This window comes from Osmia lignaria, chromosome 12 (genome assembly GCF_051020975.1).
Source record: "Osmia lignaria lignaria isolate PbOS001 chromosome 12, iyOsmLign1, whole genome shotgun sequence".
NCBI lineage: Eukaryota > Metazoa > Arthropoda > Insecta > Hymenoptera > Megachilidae > Osmia > Osmia lignaria.
Genome location: NC_135043.1, coordinates 9,958,953 through 9,974,284, shown reverse-complemented (window position 1 = coordinate 9,974,284; position 15,332 = coordinate 9,958,953). Strand labels below are relative to the sequence as shown.

The following is a 15,332-nucleotide window of genomic DNA, read 5'->3' as shown; positions in this document are numbered from 1 at the left end:
AAGTATGTGTCATAAAGTAAATAATAAATGCAAAAGAAAACGATCGATTGTCTTTAGGTAAACGAACAGGCAAAGAAATGTCCAACAACGATATAAAATAATTTATTGACGTAGTATTCGTAAATATAGTGTATTCTTCAGAACGTTTACAAAATGACAACGTTCATCAATGTGTTTAGAGTCGCATTATTGGCTAATCAATAAATACAATTGTGTAATGTGCGTGCCAAATGTATGTACCAAACGTATCAACGATGAGACGAGAGACGAATAGATACGATCGGTATTCATTTTTATACGTCTCGTTTCGACGGTGGTATCAAGTGTTCCGGCAATTCTGCTGGAAGATCGTAACCTCCGAGTTTTACGTTAATTAAATGCATCGCTAAGGCAAATTCATCTTCGTCCAGAAGCCCATCCTTCCCGACATCAGATAATTTCCAAATTTTTCCAAGCACACTATTTGGTAATTTAGATTTCACCATTTCCGACTTAGCCGCTGGAAATATTTTAAATAAATATCGTTAATAAAAAAAGTGCCATATAAAATGGAAACGCGGCGTTTTATTTTTTAATGTAACGCGACAAGATAATTACCTGCCCCCGTAATTTTTCCATCGCAAGGACTAAGCGTTTTGAAAATCGCATCGTATTTGTCTCTTTCCTTGTTAACGATCCATTCTGGTTCGCCAGCTCCAGCATCGATACCTTCTCCCCGTTTATATCCGAACGGGCTTACTTGGTCTTCTACACCTTCAAACGCGCCGCCTGATAGAAATCGTAAATAGAAAAATATTTAATTGGAACATTAATACAACGTAAATAGTTAAAAAGCGTTTTATGAGATAGAGATAAAGGCCGCACCTTTGACGAGTGACTCTGATGTCGTACCAATTTCTTCATGCGGTATCATAGCCATGAGTTTAGCAATATCCTCGGCGAGCATTTTATCGACTACTTCTAATAGTTTTGGTTTTATAGTATTGAATTTATTGAAATCATGATGCGCTAAGCTCTCCTGCATCTTTTTCAAGTCTGGGAAATCGCCAGGTGAAATTTGTTGTTCCCTTTGTATCTGATCATAAATTTGGCCTAAATGTTTGATAAGTTCTTTCTTTTTTGTATCTTTACCAAAGACACTGGGCATATCCTTCCTTAAAGCGCTGATTATGTAAGCGTGTACCTGTTAAGTAATCGGTTGACGATTGAATTTTATCTTCATTTATGGAATATTGTGTAATCGATATCGATTACGATTAGCAGTAGGCCGGTGGTTGATAGGAATGATTTTTATAGTATTTACCTTTGCCAACCGTGCGCGTTTAATCAAATCGTTGAGTTTCCTAAGTGCTGCGTTTCTCGGTAACGATTGCATGTCCTTAAATAAATCTTGTTCCTCATCTTCGAACAATCTGCGAGAAAAAATAATTATTATACAACACACTAGAGCGATATTGTAATTTAAAAGTCGATCAAAAGAAAATAAAACAATCCGAGTTTTAATTTACGGATTTCTCTCATAGATACCACAAGGACACCACCGATCTTTGATTTTATTCTATATAAACACTCACAATGACCACTGTGATCGGCTTGCAAAGAATTTGCAAGATTTTCAATTAAAAAATCAGAAAAAATCCCGATCAATCGTTTAATAAAAATGAAATTACCTCTTGTTCACATCGTATCTCAAGGGCTGGTCCCAAAACGATCCGATGTATACCCTAGCCACTTCGGGAGTTTGTAAAACTTTTCCTAGAGACCACATTAACGCTCCGTATACTCTCATCAGTTGTTGGTGATCAATCATATCGGCTTTATTGAGTACGATCCTAATTTTATCATCGTGCCCGCGCAACGCTTCGATGGATCTTCTAAATTCATCAGAAATATCGAGCTTATGCGCGTCGAACAACAATATTATTCTGTCTACTCGTTCGGCGAACCATTCCAAAACTCCGGTGAAGTCGTAACCTCGGTCAACCTGATGTTAAAGAGAAAAAGCTTTGGATCGGAAGTACACGTTTATTTTAACAAGTAGATATCTGGTAGGAAGTTATATATTTTTAAATATACTTACTCTTTGTTTCTCACCGGACAAGATACCAGGCGTGTCCACTATAGATATCCCTTTTAAAACAGGAGACGCAACGGTGGAACATTGAAATCTATTCAGGAATGCGTTTCCAAATCTGGAAAGCGGTCTGAACTGTTTGTTTGGATCGACAACTAACGCGTTCCCAGGAATCACACCTTCTTTCTCATCGTACATAACTGCAATGAAGCGATCTGTCGTTGGTTCAGGACCAATTCTTATTCCAGGAAAGTCTCTTTCTAGCAAATACTTGATGAAGGTAGTTTTGCCGGTAGAATATTGACCCACCAAGAGGATCATAGGTTTGGCATCAAAATCCGGATCGTCGAGTTGTGGTGAATGAAAGTCATGGAACTGATAGTGCTGCTCGAGAGGTAGTAGCTTGGATTTGTATATTTTTTTAAGACCTTCCGTGACATTTTCAAAGAGGTCTTGCTTTCCACTCTCTTCTCGACTTAACCAACTGAACATCTCGTGCTGTAGTCAAGCGATGATCCTGCGAACAAATAATCGGTATCACGTTTAATTCAATTTTAATTAAAATTTTAACATTACGGGATTGATTAGCAGAAGGTAGGATGACGCAGCGTACGGCGAATTGTATACCGATAACATTGCAATTGGAACGGCTGTTCTCTTCATTCTTTAATGATTAATCAATTTTTTTAAATAACCAGTAGATTTATAAGAAAATTTACGTTCGATCGGGAAATCTATTAATATAAATCGAAAAGAAATAGAACGGTAAGAATGAAATAAGTTAACAAGATGGTTCAAAGTAAAAGGAAACTAACCTCTCGCTGTGCTGTCAGTATAGTAGAATATAGAGTGACAGGCGTGAGCGCGCACTATCATACGGTACGATTGACAGAGCGTACACTTCTGCTGGAATGATGTAATCGGAACGGTAAAAAATCACTAAAACTGATAGAAATCTAATAAATTCCTTTTATTCTTCGAAGCCGCTCGGTCTGATAAACGCGAATCGTTATCGAAAAGATTTCCTATCCGTCGATCGATCCTTTAAATCGAAGCAAGTTCTGCTGTCCGACACGTCGATCGTGCAACGTAAGAAACGAACGGTCCCGAACGATCAACGGACCACGTTGTGGATAAACCTATACCGATATTCTGGCTTGCGCATCCCATTGCTCTTCTCGCTACCCCGACAATTGCCCCTCTCCTCTCATCCCATTTTCTTCAGCCCATAGACACTCCTACCATGATCCATTTCTGACTCTACAGGCAACGCGCGTGCACAATTGTAACACGCGTATGCACTCTACGTTTACCTACGTTTCCTAGTTTTTTCGTAAATATTAGAACGAGATATTTCCTACAAAGAGGGACAAAAGTCGAGCAAAGATCTTTCACGCGTGTAATCGATACATATTAACTCGAAGCTTATCCGAGGCGATATAAATGACTATTTCGAAATCGCTCGGAAGCGCAATGTAGATAATACAAAAAGCAATGAATTCCATCAGCAGAGTAACTAAGCGGTGATTAGACAGATAAGAGTGCGTGATATATAAAGCATTTGCTTTCCCAATTTAACGATATAAATGATTTAAAATAGCTAAAAGTAGGTCGAGTCGAATGGTAATTATGTTTCGAATGAGATGTTCTGAATGTACACGTCAAATAAGAAACTTTGACGCGTATCGCTTTATCGTTTTATGTATTGGTACAATTTTTCAAGTTTCTTTTTTTCCTCGTATAAAGGTTGTCGTTCAAAGATTCATTTATATTTATACGGATGACATCGGTGTGTTATCGTAATGTTTCATCCTGAAATTAAATGATACCACTTATTTGATTTTTTATTCATTTATTTACAAATCTATGTACAATTATTTACTACACCCGAAATATTCGGGATTCACTGGTACTATTACATCCTTCAATAATTATCGTGTTGAAACACACGCGTTGGACGGGTGTTAATTGAGCGTTAACGAAAGAATACAGTTGTATGGTAAAACGTGTAGAGAAAAAGAATTGAAAGGTTCGATGAGAAATGCGAACGGTAACGTTCGAGTAGGGCGCGATATCTCGAACGATACCGATACTACCTTGACGACGTTTAATCGACATTCGAGTATTTGAATTCAACGGAAAGACTGGTTGTAATAATCGTTCTGGTATTGCGTAACGAGACATGCAAAACATCCAGTGTCATTTGTTGCGTAAGCAACGCGGACACATCCTGGTTAAACGATTTTGTGCCAATTTAGTAATCTTAACCGGCTTCGCTCGAATTAGAATTGATTCGTATGACACAGAGCGTTGCGCGACGCGTGTATCATTTCACAGGCTTTTTCCGTTCTTTTCGCAAAAACGACCGGTCGTATTCGGATATAAGATGTTCGAGGCTGTAAGTACAAGCGTAAAAAAATGGTACAGAGGCGGAGAAACGAAGAGAAATCCGTCAGAGTAGGCATTCCTTGTCCCAATTATCGGGAAGCACGTTTTTCCATAAACTTGTCAAGTTTCCGAGCAGACAAGGCGCGGTACAGTTTGGTATTTCCATAGGATGCGGTGTGCTCGTGTGGGTGTCGTTTCGATACAGTAACTGGAATGAACGAAGGAAAAGAAACGGAGATGAAACGAAATGAAATGAAATCAATATGCAAAGTAAAGTAGAAATTGAATGGCACCTTTACTTCTGCATCTTCTACAAGGTCGGAGGTATAATGTAATTGGAAGACTAGCATCGCACCGTACGCAGGTTTCAGATATTCCTTCGTGAATCCCATGGTTCTTAACAAATTGACCAGAGTTATATCATGGGCGGAATAAAGATATGCTCGCCTTGTATCTTCCCCGTTTCTGAAAGCTCGCATGCGTCCCAAGATTTCTTTAAGCAATGGTCCTGAAAGGAGAGAAGATCGGCAAAATATAAAGAGTGATTAACGTGCAAGCACTACCTCCTCGCAATCGTTTCTGCAACGTGTTGCTGGTGAATATTGCCAAACTTCTAGCCGCGAGTTCACGCATGTATTCATTGTAATACATTGTCGTCCATTCGGCTAATTTCAACCCGTGAAGTTTTTCGATTTCCAGAGTATTGTACAGAAATTCAATGTCGGTGATTGTAGTCATATTTTGTCCGGTAAAAGTGGAAAGCTGTTGGTAGTATTCGGCTGATGGAGTTCCAGGACGCGTGGATTCATTCGCGTACGCTTCTTTCAAGGCTTCCTCTAATCTCGGACATGGAGCTTTGACTGTGATCAACTGAAAATAATTGTTCTCCTAGCGCAGTCATTGTTTTTTTTATCCTAGGGAAATTGAACAAACACGCACCTTGTCCAGATGCCTAGGAGTGGAATGAACAGGAACGGGTCTCCAAATCAGGCTCGGAACGAACAGTTCCTCGGGGCTCGGTGGATACAAGCCAGCGAGTAAAGTTTGAGCGGACATTATGCAGCGATCCGCGTAGCTACTTTGCGTCAACGATAGATCGGATCGATAATTTTTGCTAATTACGGAGCCGTATTGCTTGCGAATCCATTCGCCGACAGTGTACATTTGCAGCATGCCTTCCTGAAACGATTCTACGATTACCGGCACGCAATCGTGTTCTATGAAACTGACGTATCGACGTCTGTCCTATCGACATCTCGTTTCACTAGTTGAATCTTACAACCTTGGTCAAAGCTCCCCAACCTCCAGGCCATTTGTAATCTCGATACGGATCCGTCGGATAAGTTTCCGTGGGGCTGCGATCACCGTGTCGAAAAACCTGTCGTTGATTAGGAAATTAATTCGGACAGCAGAAGTTAGAAACTTACCGATCATGTACAGATACCTACGAAAATGACTTGTCGCATGGACGTTCGATCGTACGACGCGTCGATCGTGGACGCAAACGCCGCGTACGCAAACAATACGGTACCAACGCCGATTCCAAGCATCGCTACGATTATACCGATACGTAACTTACTTTGCCGATGACCACGACACGATCGTTCTTCGACTCTTCGATCCATGCGTATCTACGTTTGCTTTACGTTTTCTTATCGATTAAATTCTTGTTTGCTCTCCAGTAGCGAGATCGTTACCCAATCACGCATCGTTCTTCGAGCACGCACACTGATTCGAAACTTCATCAAGTATCCCGCTTACGATCGAGGTTTTGCGATTTGCAAATTCGATTTTTCTTCCTATCGATTATAATTCGGTTCGACTGTTCGACGCCGTTCGATCGGTCGATCGACGTCACGCTCGTTCCAGTGATGCCAGAACCGTGGGACGTGGGACAAATCTTTACCCTCTCCACGACGTCCCACGACGTCCCAGTGACTCCCCTACCGCAGTTGTTTCATCTAACACAAGCGCGTTGTCCCACGTGTCCGTGTGAGCTCTCTGCGGGTTTGGCAGAGTTCGGCTGCTCTCGTCATTTCTACGTTATCGGCTCGATGCTCAAGCCGCTAAAGCACGTGGCAGCAGCATCGACGAATCGACAAAATAATATAATTTCGTGCATGGCAATATGGCTGAATTAAGAAACCAGGAGAATCAGTTCGAATCCCGATTTTACGGTTTCAGTTCTGATTCTTAATACATTAACGTTTTTCTAATACATAAAAATACATTTTTGATACATTAATACTATGAAATACATTAACTTGGAAAGCAGTTTAAAAAAGGAGTTGAACTGCATCTTTCTTTGATATTTTTTTTAATATTTAAGTTTTATATATATACATATGTATGTACGTACATATGATAAAAGTACGTGATACAGAAGTAATTTCTTCAATTAGATATTACTGTTATTCTAACTATTACAATACATAAATTCGAAGACATACGAGGAAAATTGGTTAGGTTAAATTGTAAGGATATAAAGAAATTTCAATCTTTAACGGTTTGTCAGTTTTATTTCTTATTCCTTACAACTATTATAATTATATTCTGTGAATGGTCATTACAATGAAAGATGGATTAGATACAATTTGATTCCTCATTTAATTTGTTATATACATATCAGGTTTCTTGCAACTATTGTACCTGGTCCACGCTTACACGATATTGCATATTTTACTTTCCTATAATACAACAAGGAAACAAAACTATAATATAGCGATTACCATAATACAATAGAAAATGTTAAGCTTGGTATAAACCTTGTTTTTTTTGTGTACTTAATCTGCAGTTACGCTTCGTTGCTTTATAATGACAGATTTTTCTTTTAAATGAAACTTCCACTAGCGTATTGATGAAATTTTTCGATTAAAATAAGATGAAACACGACATAATTTGAATTATAGTTACTTTATATATTTGCATTAGGTTTTAAATAAATAAGTAAATATAATGCAAATTATGTCGTGTTTAGTCTTATTTTAATCAGAAGAACCTTCCAATTACATTGGTAAAAGTTTCATTTAGCAAAAATGAAAAATAAAAAAGTTATGGTTAAATTAATATTGTCTCACTCAAATGTTTTTTCTCCGGCCCTTTAATTCTCGGACCTCTTTCTCTTTCGCTATTTGTCTTTTTCTACGTTCGCCAGCATTCAAGAACTCGCTCGAGCTGTGTCGTTCTGCCAGCCTCGCACACTTTTAGGAGAATCGGGAGAATCCAGCATAATAACACGTTCTATGCTGAAAGAATATACTAACTTATCTGTTTAATAAAATTTTAATAAATCTGGCAATAGATTTATTTTCTGACTGCTTTTCTTAAGTAATCAGCATTTCACCATTCTCCTGTACAGATCGTGTGTAGCAGTTTGTAGCAAACTCAACATATTTTCGATATTATGTAGAATACACAACCGATCGACAAATATTAAAAATCCAGGATATTTTGTGCCGCTTTTTGTATGTCAAGGGCCATCGAAATGAAATAAATGACCAACAATGAATAGTATAATATATGTGATCGCTGTTCATCTATTTCCTTTCTACGATGTACAGGATTGCCTCGAAATAAGCAAGTGGCTCGAGACCTAACAGTTGCTTATTTCGAAGCAGAGACCACTGGCTTATTTCCAGGCAATCCTGTATTTCTTCCGCAAGAGACGGTTTCCTAACAATTTACAGTACAGTAAAATCTGGATATACATATGCAAGAGAGATGGGATCCAAGCGAGGTGTCGAATCTCGGGTTACGCGCGACGCCAGCCAAGCGTGAACGTAGAAAGCGACAGGCAGTGGAGAAGAGAGAGAGGTCAAATGATCAAACGAAAGAGCCGAAACATATCGGTGTGACTAATACTAATTCAGTTATAAAACATTTTTATTTTTGACTTTTTTTAAATGAAATTTTTACTGGCGTATTGGCCAGATTTTTCTGATTACAATGATACCAAACACGATATAGTTTGAATTGTAATTACTTGCTAAAATTGATGTTAAAAGTAGACGAAAAGTCAGAGAGATCGAATCAAAACATTGCATATGCATATCCGAGCGAGGTGTCGAAGTTTGATCGGACGTCTTGCATTACATGTACCCAGATTTTACTGTACTGTAAATTGTTAGGAAACCGTCTCTTGTGGAAGAAATACATCGTAGAAAGGAAATAGATGAACAGCGATCACCTTTATTATAATATTCATTGTTGATCATTTATTTCATTTCGATGGCCCTTGACATATAAAAAACGGCACAAAATATCCTGGATTTTTAATATTTTTCGATCGGTTGTGTATTAGACATAATATCGAAAACATGTTGAGTTTGCTACAAACTGCTACACCCGATCCGTACAGGAGACTGGTAAAATGCTGATTACTTAAGAAAAGCAGCCCGAAAATAAATCTGTTGTCAGATTTATTAAAATTTTTTTAGACAGATAACTTAGTATATTCTTTCAGCATAGAATGTGTTATTATGCTGGATTTTCCCGATTCTCCTGAAAGTGTGCGAGGCTGGCAGAACGACACAGCTCGAGCGAGTTCTTGAATGCTGGCGAACGTAGAAAAAGACAAATAGCGAAAGAGAAAGAGGTCCGAGAATTAAAGGAGCCGAGAAAAAACATTTGAGTGAGACAATATTAATTTAACTATAACTTTTTTATTTTTCATTTTTGCTAAATGAAACTTTTACCAATGTAATTGGAAGGTTCTTCTGATCAAAATAAGACCAAACACGACATAATTTGCATTATATTTACTTATTTATTTAAAACCTAATGCAAATATATAAAGTAACTATAATTCAAATTACGTCGTGTTTGATCTTGTTTTAATCGAAAAATTTCATCAATACGCTAGTGGAAGTTTCATTCAAAAGAAAAATCAGTCATTATAAAGCAACGAAGCATAAGTGCAGATTAAGTACACAAAAAAAACATAAGGTTTATACCAAGCTTAACATTTTTTATTGTATTATGGTAATCACTATATTATAGTTTTGATTCCTTGGTTGTATTATAGGAAAGTAAAATATGCAATATCGTATAAGCGTGGACCAGGTGCAATAGTTGCAAGAAACCTGATATGTATATAACAAATTAAATGAGGAATCAAATTGTATCTAATCCATCTTTCATTGTAATGACCATTCAGAGAATAAAATTATAATAGTTGTAAGGAATAAGAAATAAAATTGACAAACCGTTAAAGATTGAAATTTCTTTATATCCTTACAATTTAACCTAACCAATTTTCCTCGTATGTCTTCGAATTTACATATTGTAATAGTTACAATAACAGTAATATCTAATTGAAGAAATTACTTCTCTGTCACGTACTTTTATCATATGTACGTACATATATATGATATACATATGACGTACGTACATATGTATATATATAAAACTTAAATATTAAAAAAAATATCAAAGAAAGATGCAGTTCAACTCCTTTTTTTAACTGCTTCCCAAGTTAATGTATTTCATAGTATTAATGTATTAAAAATGTATTTTTATGTATTTAAAAAACGTTAATGCATTAAGAATCAGAACTGAAACCGTAAAATCGGGATTCGAACTGATTCTCCTGGTTTCTTAATTCAGCCATATTGCCATGGACGAAATTATATTATTTTGTCGATTCGTCGATGCTACTGCCACGTGCTTTAGCGGCTTGAGCATCGAGCCGATATCGTAGAAATGACGAGAGCAGCCGAACTCTGCCAAACCAGCAGAGCTCACACGGACACGTGGGACAACGCGCTTGTGTTAGATGAAACAACTGCGGTAGGGGAGTCACTGGGACGTCGTGGGACGTTGTGGAGAGGGTAAAGATTTGTCCCACGTCCCACGGTTCTGGCATCACTGGCTCGTTCCTCGGCAACGTCGGAGAAATGTTTCGGAAACTGTATAAACGTGTGGATGGTAAAGAAACGAAAGAGATACGATAATTCGAGGAAGCGAAGAGTACCACGTGCAGTCATGTGAAATAAAAAACGAGTGTGTAAATAGTCCACGTCACGAGGAACGCGACGGTAGAAAGGTTAGTCCGAATAATACAGCCACTGATTCCAACAAAGGCAGCTGGCTGCAGTACCGTTATCAACCGTTAGACGTAGAGCGAAGTGAAACATCATCAGTCTTATAGCGACCGCCAAGGAGTGCAGATATACCTGCTAAACATAGACATACTCTTATTTTATTTTCTGCGTTCATTTAATTTGCTCTATCTATCTTCTTAGCTTATTGAATAAACTCATTAGGACGAACGTGTTGATTTTATTACTCCCGTGTGCATCCTTTACATCCCTGCATTCTTTTCATCCCTGCATTCTTTTCATCCCTACATTCTTTTCATCCCTACATTCCTTTCATTCCTACATTCCTTTCATCCCTACATTCTTTTCATCCCTACATTCCTTTCATTCCTACATTCCTTTCATTCCTACATTCCTTTCATCCCTACATTCCTTTCATCCCTACATTCTTTCCATCCCTACTTTCCTTACATCCCTTCATCTCTTGCACCCCTGCCACCCTTACAATAAATATATTACAAATATAATAATATACTACAAAAACTGGTTCGAGTAAAGGTAAGTAAAGGTAAGTAAAGGTAAGTAAAGGTAAGTAAAGTCTCGTACAAATTTAGTTCCTTTTTTAAATGCCAGAGGGCGCTGATTCGAGGTCGAAATTTTAGTTCACATTTTCCCCGCTAGAGGGCCAAAATTTCGGCATGGTTTAGTACCTTTTTTTGAAACCAGATGGCGCCGATTCGAGGTCGAAATTTTAGTTCACATTTTTCCCGCTAGAGGGCCAAAATTTCGGCATGGTTTAGTTCCTTTTTTTGAAACCAGATGGCGCTGATTCGACTTCGAAATTTTAGTTCGCATTTTTTCCGCTAGAGGGCCAAAATTTCGGCATGGTTTAGTTCCTTTTTTGGAAACCAGATGGCGCTGATTCGACTTCGAAATTTTAGTTCACATTTTTTCCGCTAGGGGGCGCTGTATTTTCGAAATTTTCACGAAATTCTCGATGTAAGGAATGTAGGAATGAAAAGAATGTAGGGATGTAAGGGATGAAGAGATGTAAGGAATGTAGGGATGAAAATAATGTAGGGGTGAAGAGAATGTAGGGCTGATAATAATGTAGGGATTTAAGGGATGAAGAGATGTAAGGAATGTAGGGATGAAAATAATGTAGGGGTGAAGAGAATGTAGGGCTGATAATATTGTAGGGATTTAAGGGATGAAGAGATGTAAGGAATGTAGGGATGAAAATAATGTAGGGGTGAAGAGAATGTAGGGTTGATAATATTGTAGGGATTTAAGGGATGAAGAGATGTAAGGAATGTAGGGATGAAAGGAATGTAGGGATGAAAAGAATGTAAGGATGAAAAGAATGCAGGGATGTAAGGGATGCAGAGATGGCCTTGGCCTATAATGAGGGATAAAATTATATAAATAACTGGAAAAAGTATAATAAATGGGGTCCTCGGCTGGGACCCAGAAGAGGGATATAATCATAAATGTTATCCGATTTGATGAGCTTATTTAATAAGCAAAAAAAAATAAATGAAGTAAATTAAATAAACTCTGGAAAAAACTTATGTGGTTGTGCCCCCTTCATACGGTCCTGATATTATCCGGGGTGTCAGGGACCCCGAAGCACCAATGACTATCATTGCATACCGGCATTATGGTATCTGGGGTTTCGGAGACCCCAAAGCATAAATGACTCCCTTTGCATATCGACATTATGGTATCTGGGGTTTCAGGGACCCCGAGTATCCTTTTGGGGTGCCAAGGACCCCCGTTACCATTCTGGGGTTCTCAGGAACCCAGAACACGATTCTGGGGTTCATAGGAACCCCGGATACATTCTTGGGGCTCTCAGGAACCCCGAATGCAATCTTGGGGTTCTCAGGAACCCAGAAGCAAATAGCGAAATATAAGAACGAAAAACGAACAAATCGTGAAACTCACTTGTTCGGAGTAGTGATGGGTTTGACCGGATCTAGCGAAATATAAGAACGAAAAACGAACAAATCGTGAAACTCGCTTGTTCGGAGTAGTGATGGATTTGACCGGATCTAGCGAAATATAAGAACGAAAAACGAACAAATCGTGAAACTCGCTTGTTCGAGGTAGCGATGGGTACGATTGGATCTGTAGTCCATTGCGCACTACAATTATTTATTATAAAACAAACTTGTAAATAATTAAGAACTTTTTCACTCACAAACAATGAAAATGATATATTTGTAAATCACAAACGATTTCCAATTAATTATAGCTATCAGTTATCACAAAATCTGTTTATTATAAAAAATTATTAAAAAGTTTCGACTCACATCATGATTGAAATAAAATTGTTAATTACAAATGAACCAATCTGTCACAGACGTTAAAAATACATTCGCAATCAATCACAAACGATTTACAAACTAAATACACTTAGAAAAATTAAAAACAATCATGTTTCATTATTCCTTTCGACTAGCTTCATGTAGGTCTCGGATCCTCAGTATAGTTGAGCAGCGGGGTCCTCGAAACCCCAACAGGGGTCCTCAGAACCCCATCATAGTAGGAACAAGGGGCCCTCGAAACCCCAATGGGGTCCTCGGAACCCCTGAACAGTAGAGACTAGTTTGCGACTTGCGCCGGTAGGTGGCGCCAGCGCTCTGCTGTACCGGGGTTCCGAGGACCCCAATTGGGGTTTCAAGAACCCCGCGATTTCCACACACTGGCCTGATATCTTGGGGTGTCGAGGACCCCAAAATACGAATGCACTCTTTGCATATCGGCACTGAAGGCCATCGTAAACGCGAGAAACGATAGAAACATGCGCACCTGTTGCGATGAAAAACGAATGAATGCAAATTCTAAAAAATTTCTCTTTCATTTCAGGCACAACTTACTCTGTTTGTACAGTTGTATCGATAGATCGATATCTATTTGTGCATTACAGTAGCGCGAATGTAAATTTCGAAAGTACGAGTCAACGAATCGAAGTCGATTCATCGTAATTTTGTAAAAAGGACATAAACACATATCTTAAAATTAATTTGTATAGCTTCTCAAAAAACCCCAAGTCATTTGGTTCTATTTTAAATAAAGTATTCTCTTTTAAACGGTGTGCGAATACTTTTGCACCCCACTGTATCTAGTAAGTAAGTACATCTTTGCGATAATAAATGAAAGAAGATGGTAGACTGAAGGACTGAAATGGTTGGATGCAATTAGGATATGAGTGAATCGATTAACCAGACAAGAAATGTTTTTGTAACCTTTTTATTTGCAATATTCGCATTGGTGACTATGATGCATCAGAGACCTATAGTTGTACAGCTTTATATATATATAGAGAATCATTTTCTCAACGGAATTAAACTATACTTGAGATACGATCGATGCGATCGTAAAGAAAATTGTGAATAATAAGTAAGATAGACTATTTCTACGTCTGGAGAGCGTCGAATGCATTTAAATTACGCTCGAACATTTCAACGTTTCAACGTATAGTCCTTGCCGATCAATTTTACATAGATGAATTTATCAATCGTCCTCTTTACATTCCGTATCCATTTTTATAATTATTATCACGCAAAATAGACGAACTATGCGCTAACGTTTCAACGACTCGATAGGAAAGAATTGAACGAAAGCGGAGTACTTACTCGGGGAAAAAGTGGATGAAAGTATGGAAAGAAAAGAAGAGAAGAAGATTGTTAGAAGAATCGAGGAAAAGGGTGAACGTTGCCACTGATCTAGGGTTGTTCGGAACGGCGTCGTCGACCGGGTCCTCCAGCATAATTAGCCGCCGCTAATCCCATCAAATGCTTCGCCGCCTGAGAGCCGCTGAATCCACGGCTCAAACCCAAATCCAGTCCACGTTTGTTACTGTGCAGAACGATTCATAAATTTATACGATATTCCAAGTAGAAGAAAAGCAACAGGCCGATAAATTGTACACTTACTTTTCCACTTCTGGATTGAGCATTATGGTGCGACCGAGTCGATTTATGAACTCCATCAACGCTTCCGGATCCTCCTCGTCGACTTGATTCCAGTAACTCTGTTGCCTGTAACGCGAGAATTTCCCCTTTTAGAAACGTGTACCACGGAACCGATTCGAGTTTTTCATCGGAAACAGCGACGACAATGTACTGTTAGACAAGGGAAGGAACTCGTCCTCGTCAAATGGAACTGGGTTAAACTCCGCGACGCTGTCCGATGCGTGTTTGCGTTCACTTCGAACGTAAATACACCGGAGGACGATTACACCTGTTTCTTTAGGTAACGTTCTTTAGGAAAGGTAATGTTAAATACTTACGGCGCGGCATCCGTCGATAAATTCGACGAGGCGAACAGGCCGATTACCACCACGAATATGCACAATGGCACGATTCCCTGCTGCATCCTCGTTGCCTTTGGATCTGTAAGAAAAGAGGAGACGTTGATGAATCTGAGAACAACGAGGGAGGGAGAAGCAAGATTTTGTAGTTGAACTTTGTTGAAGGAGTTGGAAAATGGGCGCGTTGGAGCAAAGCGACTAACAAACTATTCAAGACGGGAGCGGACAAGTTTCGAGAGCGGACACGTGTTTGGACTCGGTGTATATACGTGTACTTGTGTACGAACACCGTGATTATGCTTTGTACGCGATTCGCGCTTACAGCCCGCTTATCGTAAACAAATTTCTCATTCGTTGAAAACCAGCGACTCGTACCCGATAGGGCTGCTTTGCGATTTTTTCCGGCATCGATATTTGTTCAATTAGTATTTTATCAGGGAAAGGCAATCACGAGTGGCTTTGAGCGTGCCGAATAGCCGTAACTGGGGATAATTGGATTCGTCGCTTCCGATAA

The 15,332-nt window shown here is 38.8% G+C and overlaps 4 protein-coding genes across 6 annotated transcripts in view; 1 reads left to right on the top strand and 3 right to left on the bottom strand.

Annotated features, from left to right (window-relative positions):
* The window catches only part of LOC117602734 (uncharacterized), a 169,850-nt gene that overhangs the window by 64,864 nt on the left and 89,654 nt on the right, over positions 1–15,332 (top strand). The gene's annotated exons all lie outside the window — the stretch shown is intronic.
* Positions 87–3,414, bottom strand: LOC117602695 (putative achaete scute target 1). The gene is made up of 7 exons (XM_076691265.1): positions 2,890–3,414; positions 2,081–2,591; positions 1,671–1,984; positions 1,304–1,412; positions 865–1,183; positions 598–768; positions 87–499 (listed from the first exon to the last, which is right to left on the bottom strand). Exons 2-7 carry the CDS (start codon positions 2,564–2,566, stop codon positions 294–296), a joined length of 1,605 nt encoding a protein of 534 aa, XP_076547380.1. The 5' UTR covers positions 2,567–2,591; positions 2,890–3,414; the 3' UTR covers positions 87–293.
* Positions 4,363–6,323, bottom strand: LOC143305921 (prostatic acid phosphatase-like). The gene is made up of 6 exons (XM_076691168.1): positions 5,911–6,323; positions 5,745–5,840; positions 5,402–5,641; positions 5,026–5,332; positions 4,756–4,970; positions 4,363–4,670 (listed from the first exon to the last, which is right to left on the bottom strand). The coding sequence occupies exons 1-6, from the start codon at positions 6,085–6,087 to the stop codon at positions 4,527–4,529; spliced, it is 1,179 nt and encodes a 392-aa protein (XP_076547283.1). The 5' UTR covers positions 6,088–6,323; the 3' UTR covers positions 4,363–4,526.
* Dh31 (diuretic hormone class 2) overlaps positions 13,753–15,332 on the bottom strand; it is a 31,615-nt gene continuing 30,035 nt past the window's right edge. For all 3 annotated transcript variants that reach the window (XM_034321087.2, XM_076691135.1, XM_034321085.2), the window contains 3 exons: positions 14,798–14,900; positions 14,442–14,546; positions 13,753–14,364 (listed from right to left, as the gene is read on the bottom strand). In XM_034321087.2, the coding sequence (XP_034176978.1) occupies positions 14,232–14,364; positions 14,442–14,546; positions 14,798–14,883 (324 nt within the window). In that variant the 5' untranslated portion in view covers positions 14,884–14,900 and the 3' untranslated portion in view covers positions 13,753–14,231. The remainder of the gene's footprint in view (positions 14,365–14,441; positions 14,547–14,797; positions 14,901–15,332) is intronic.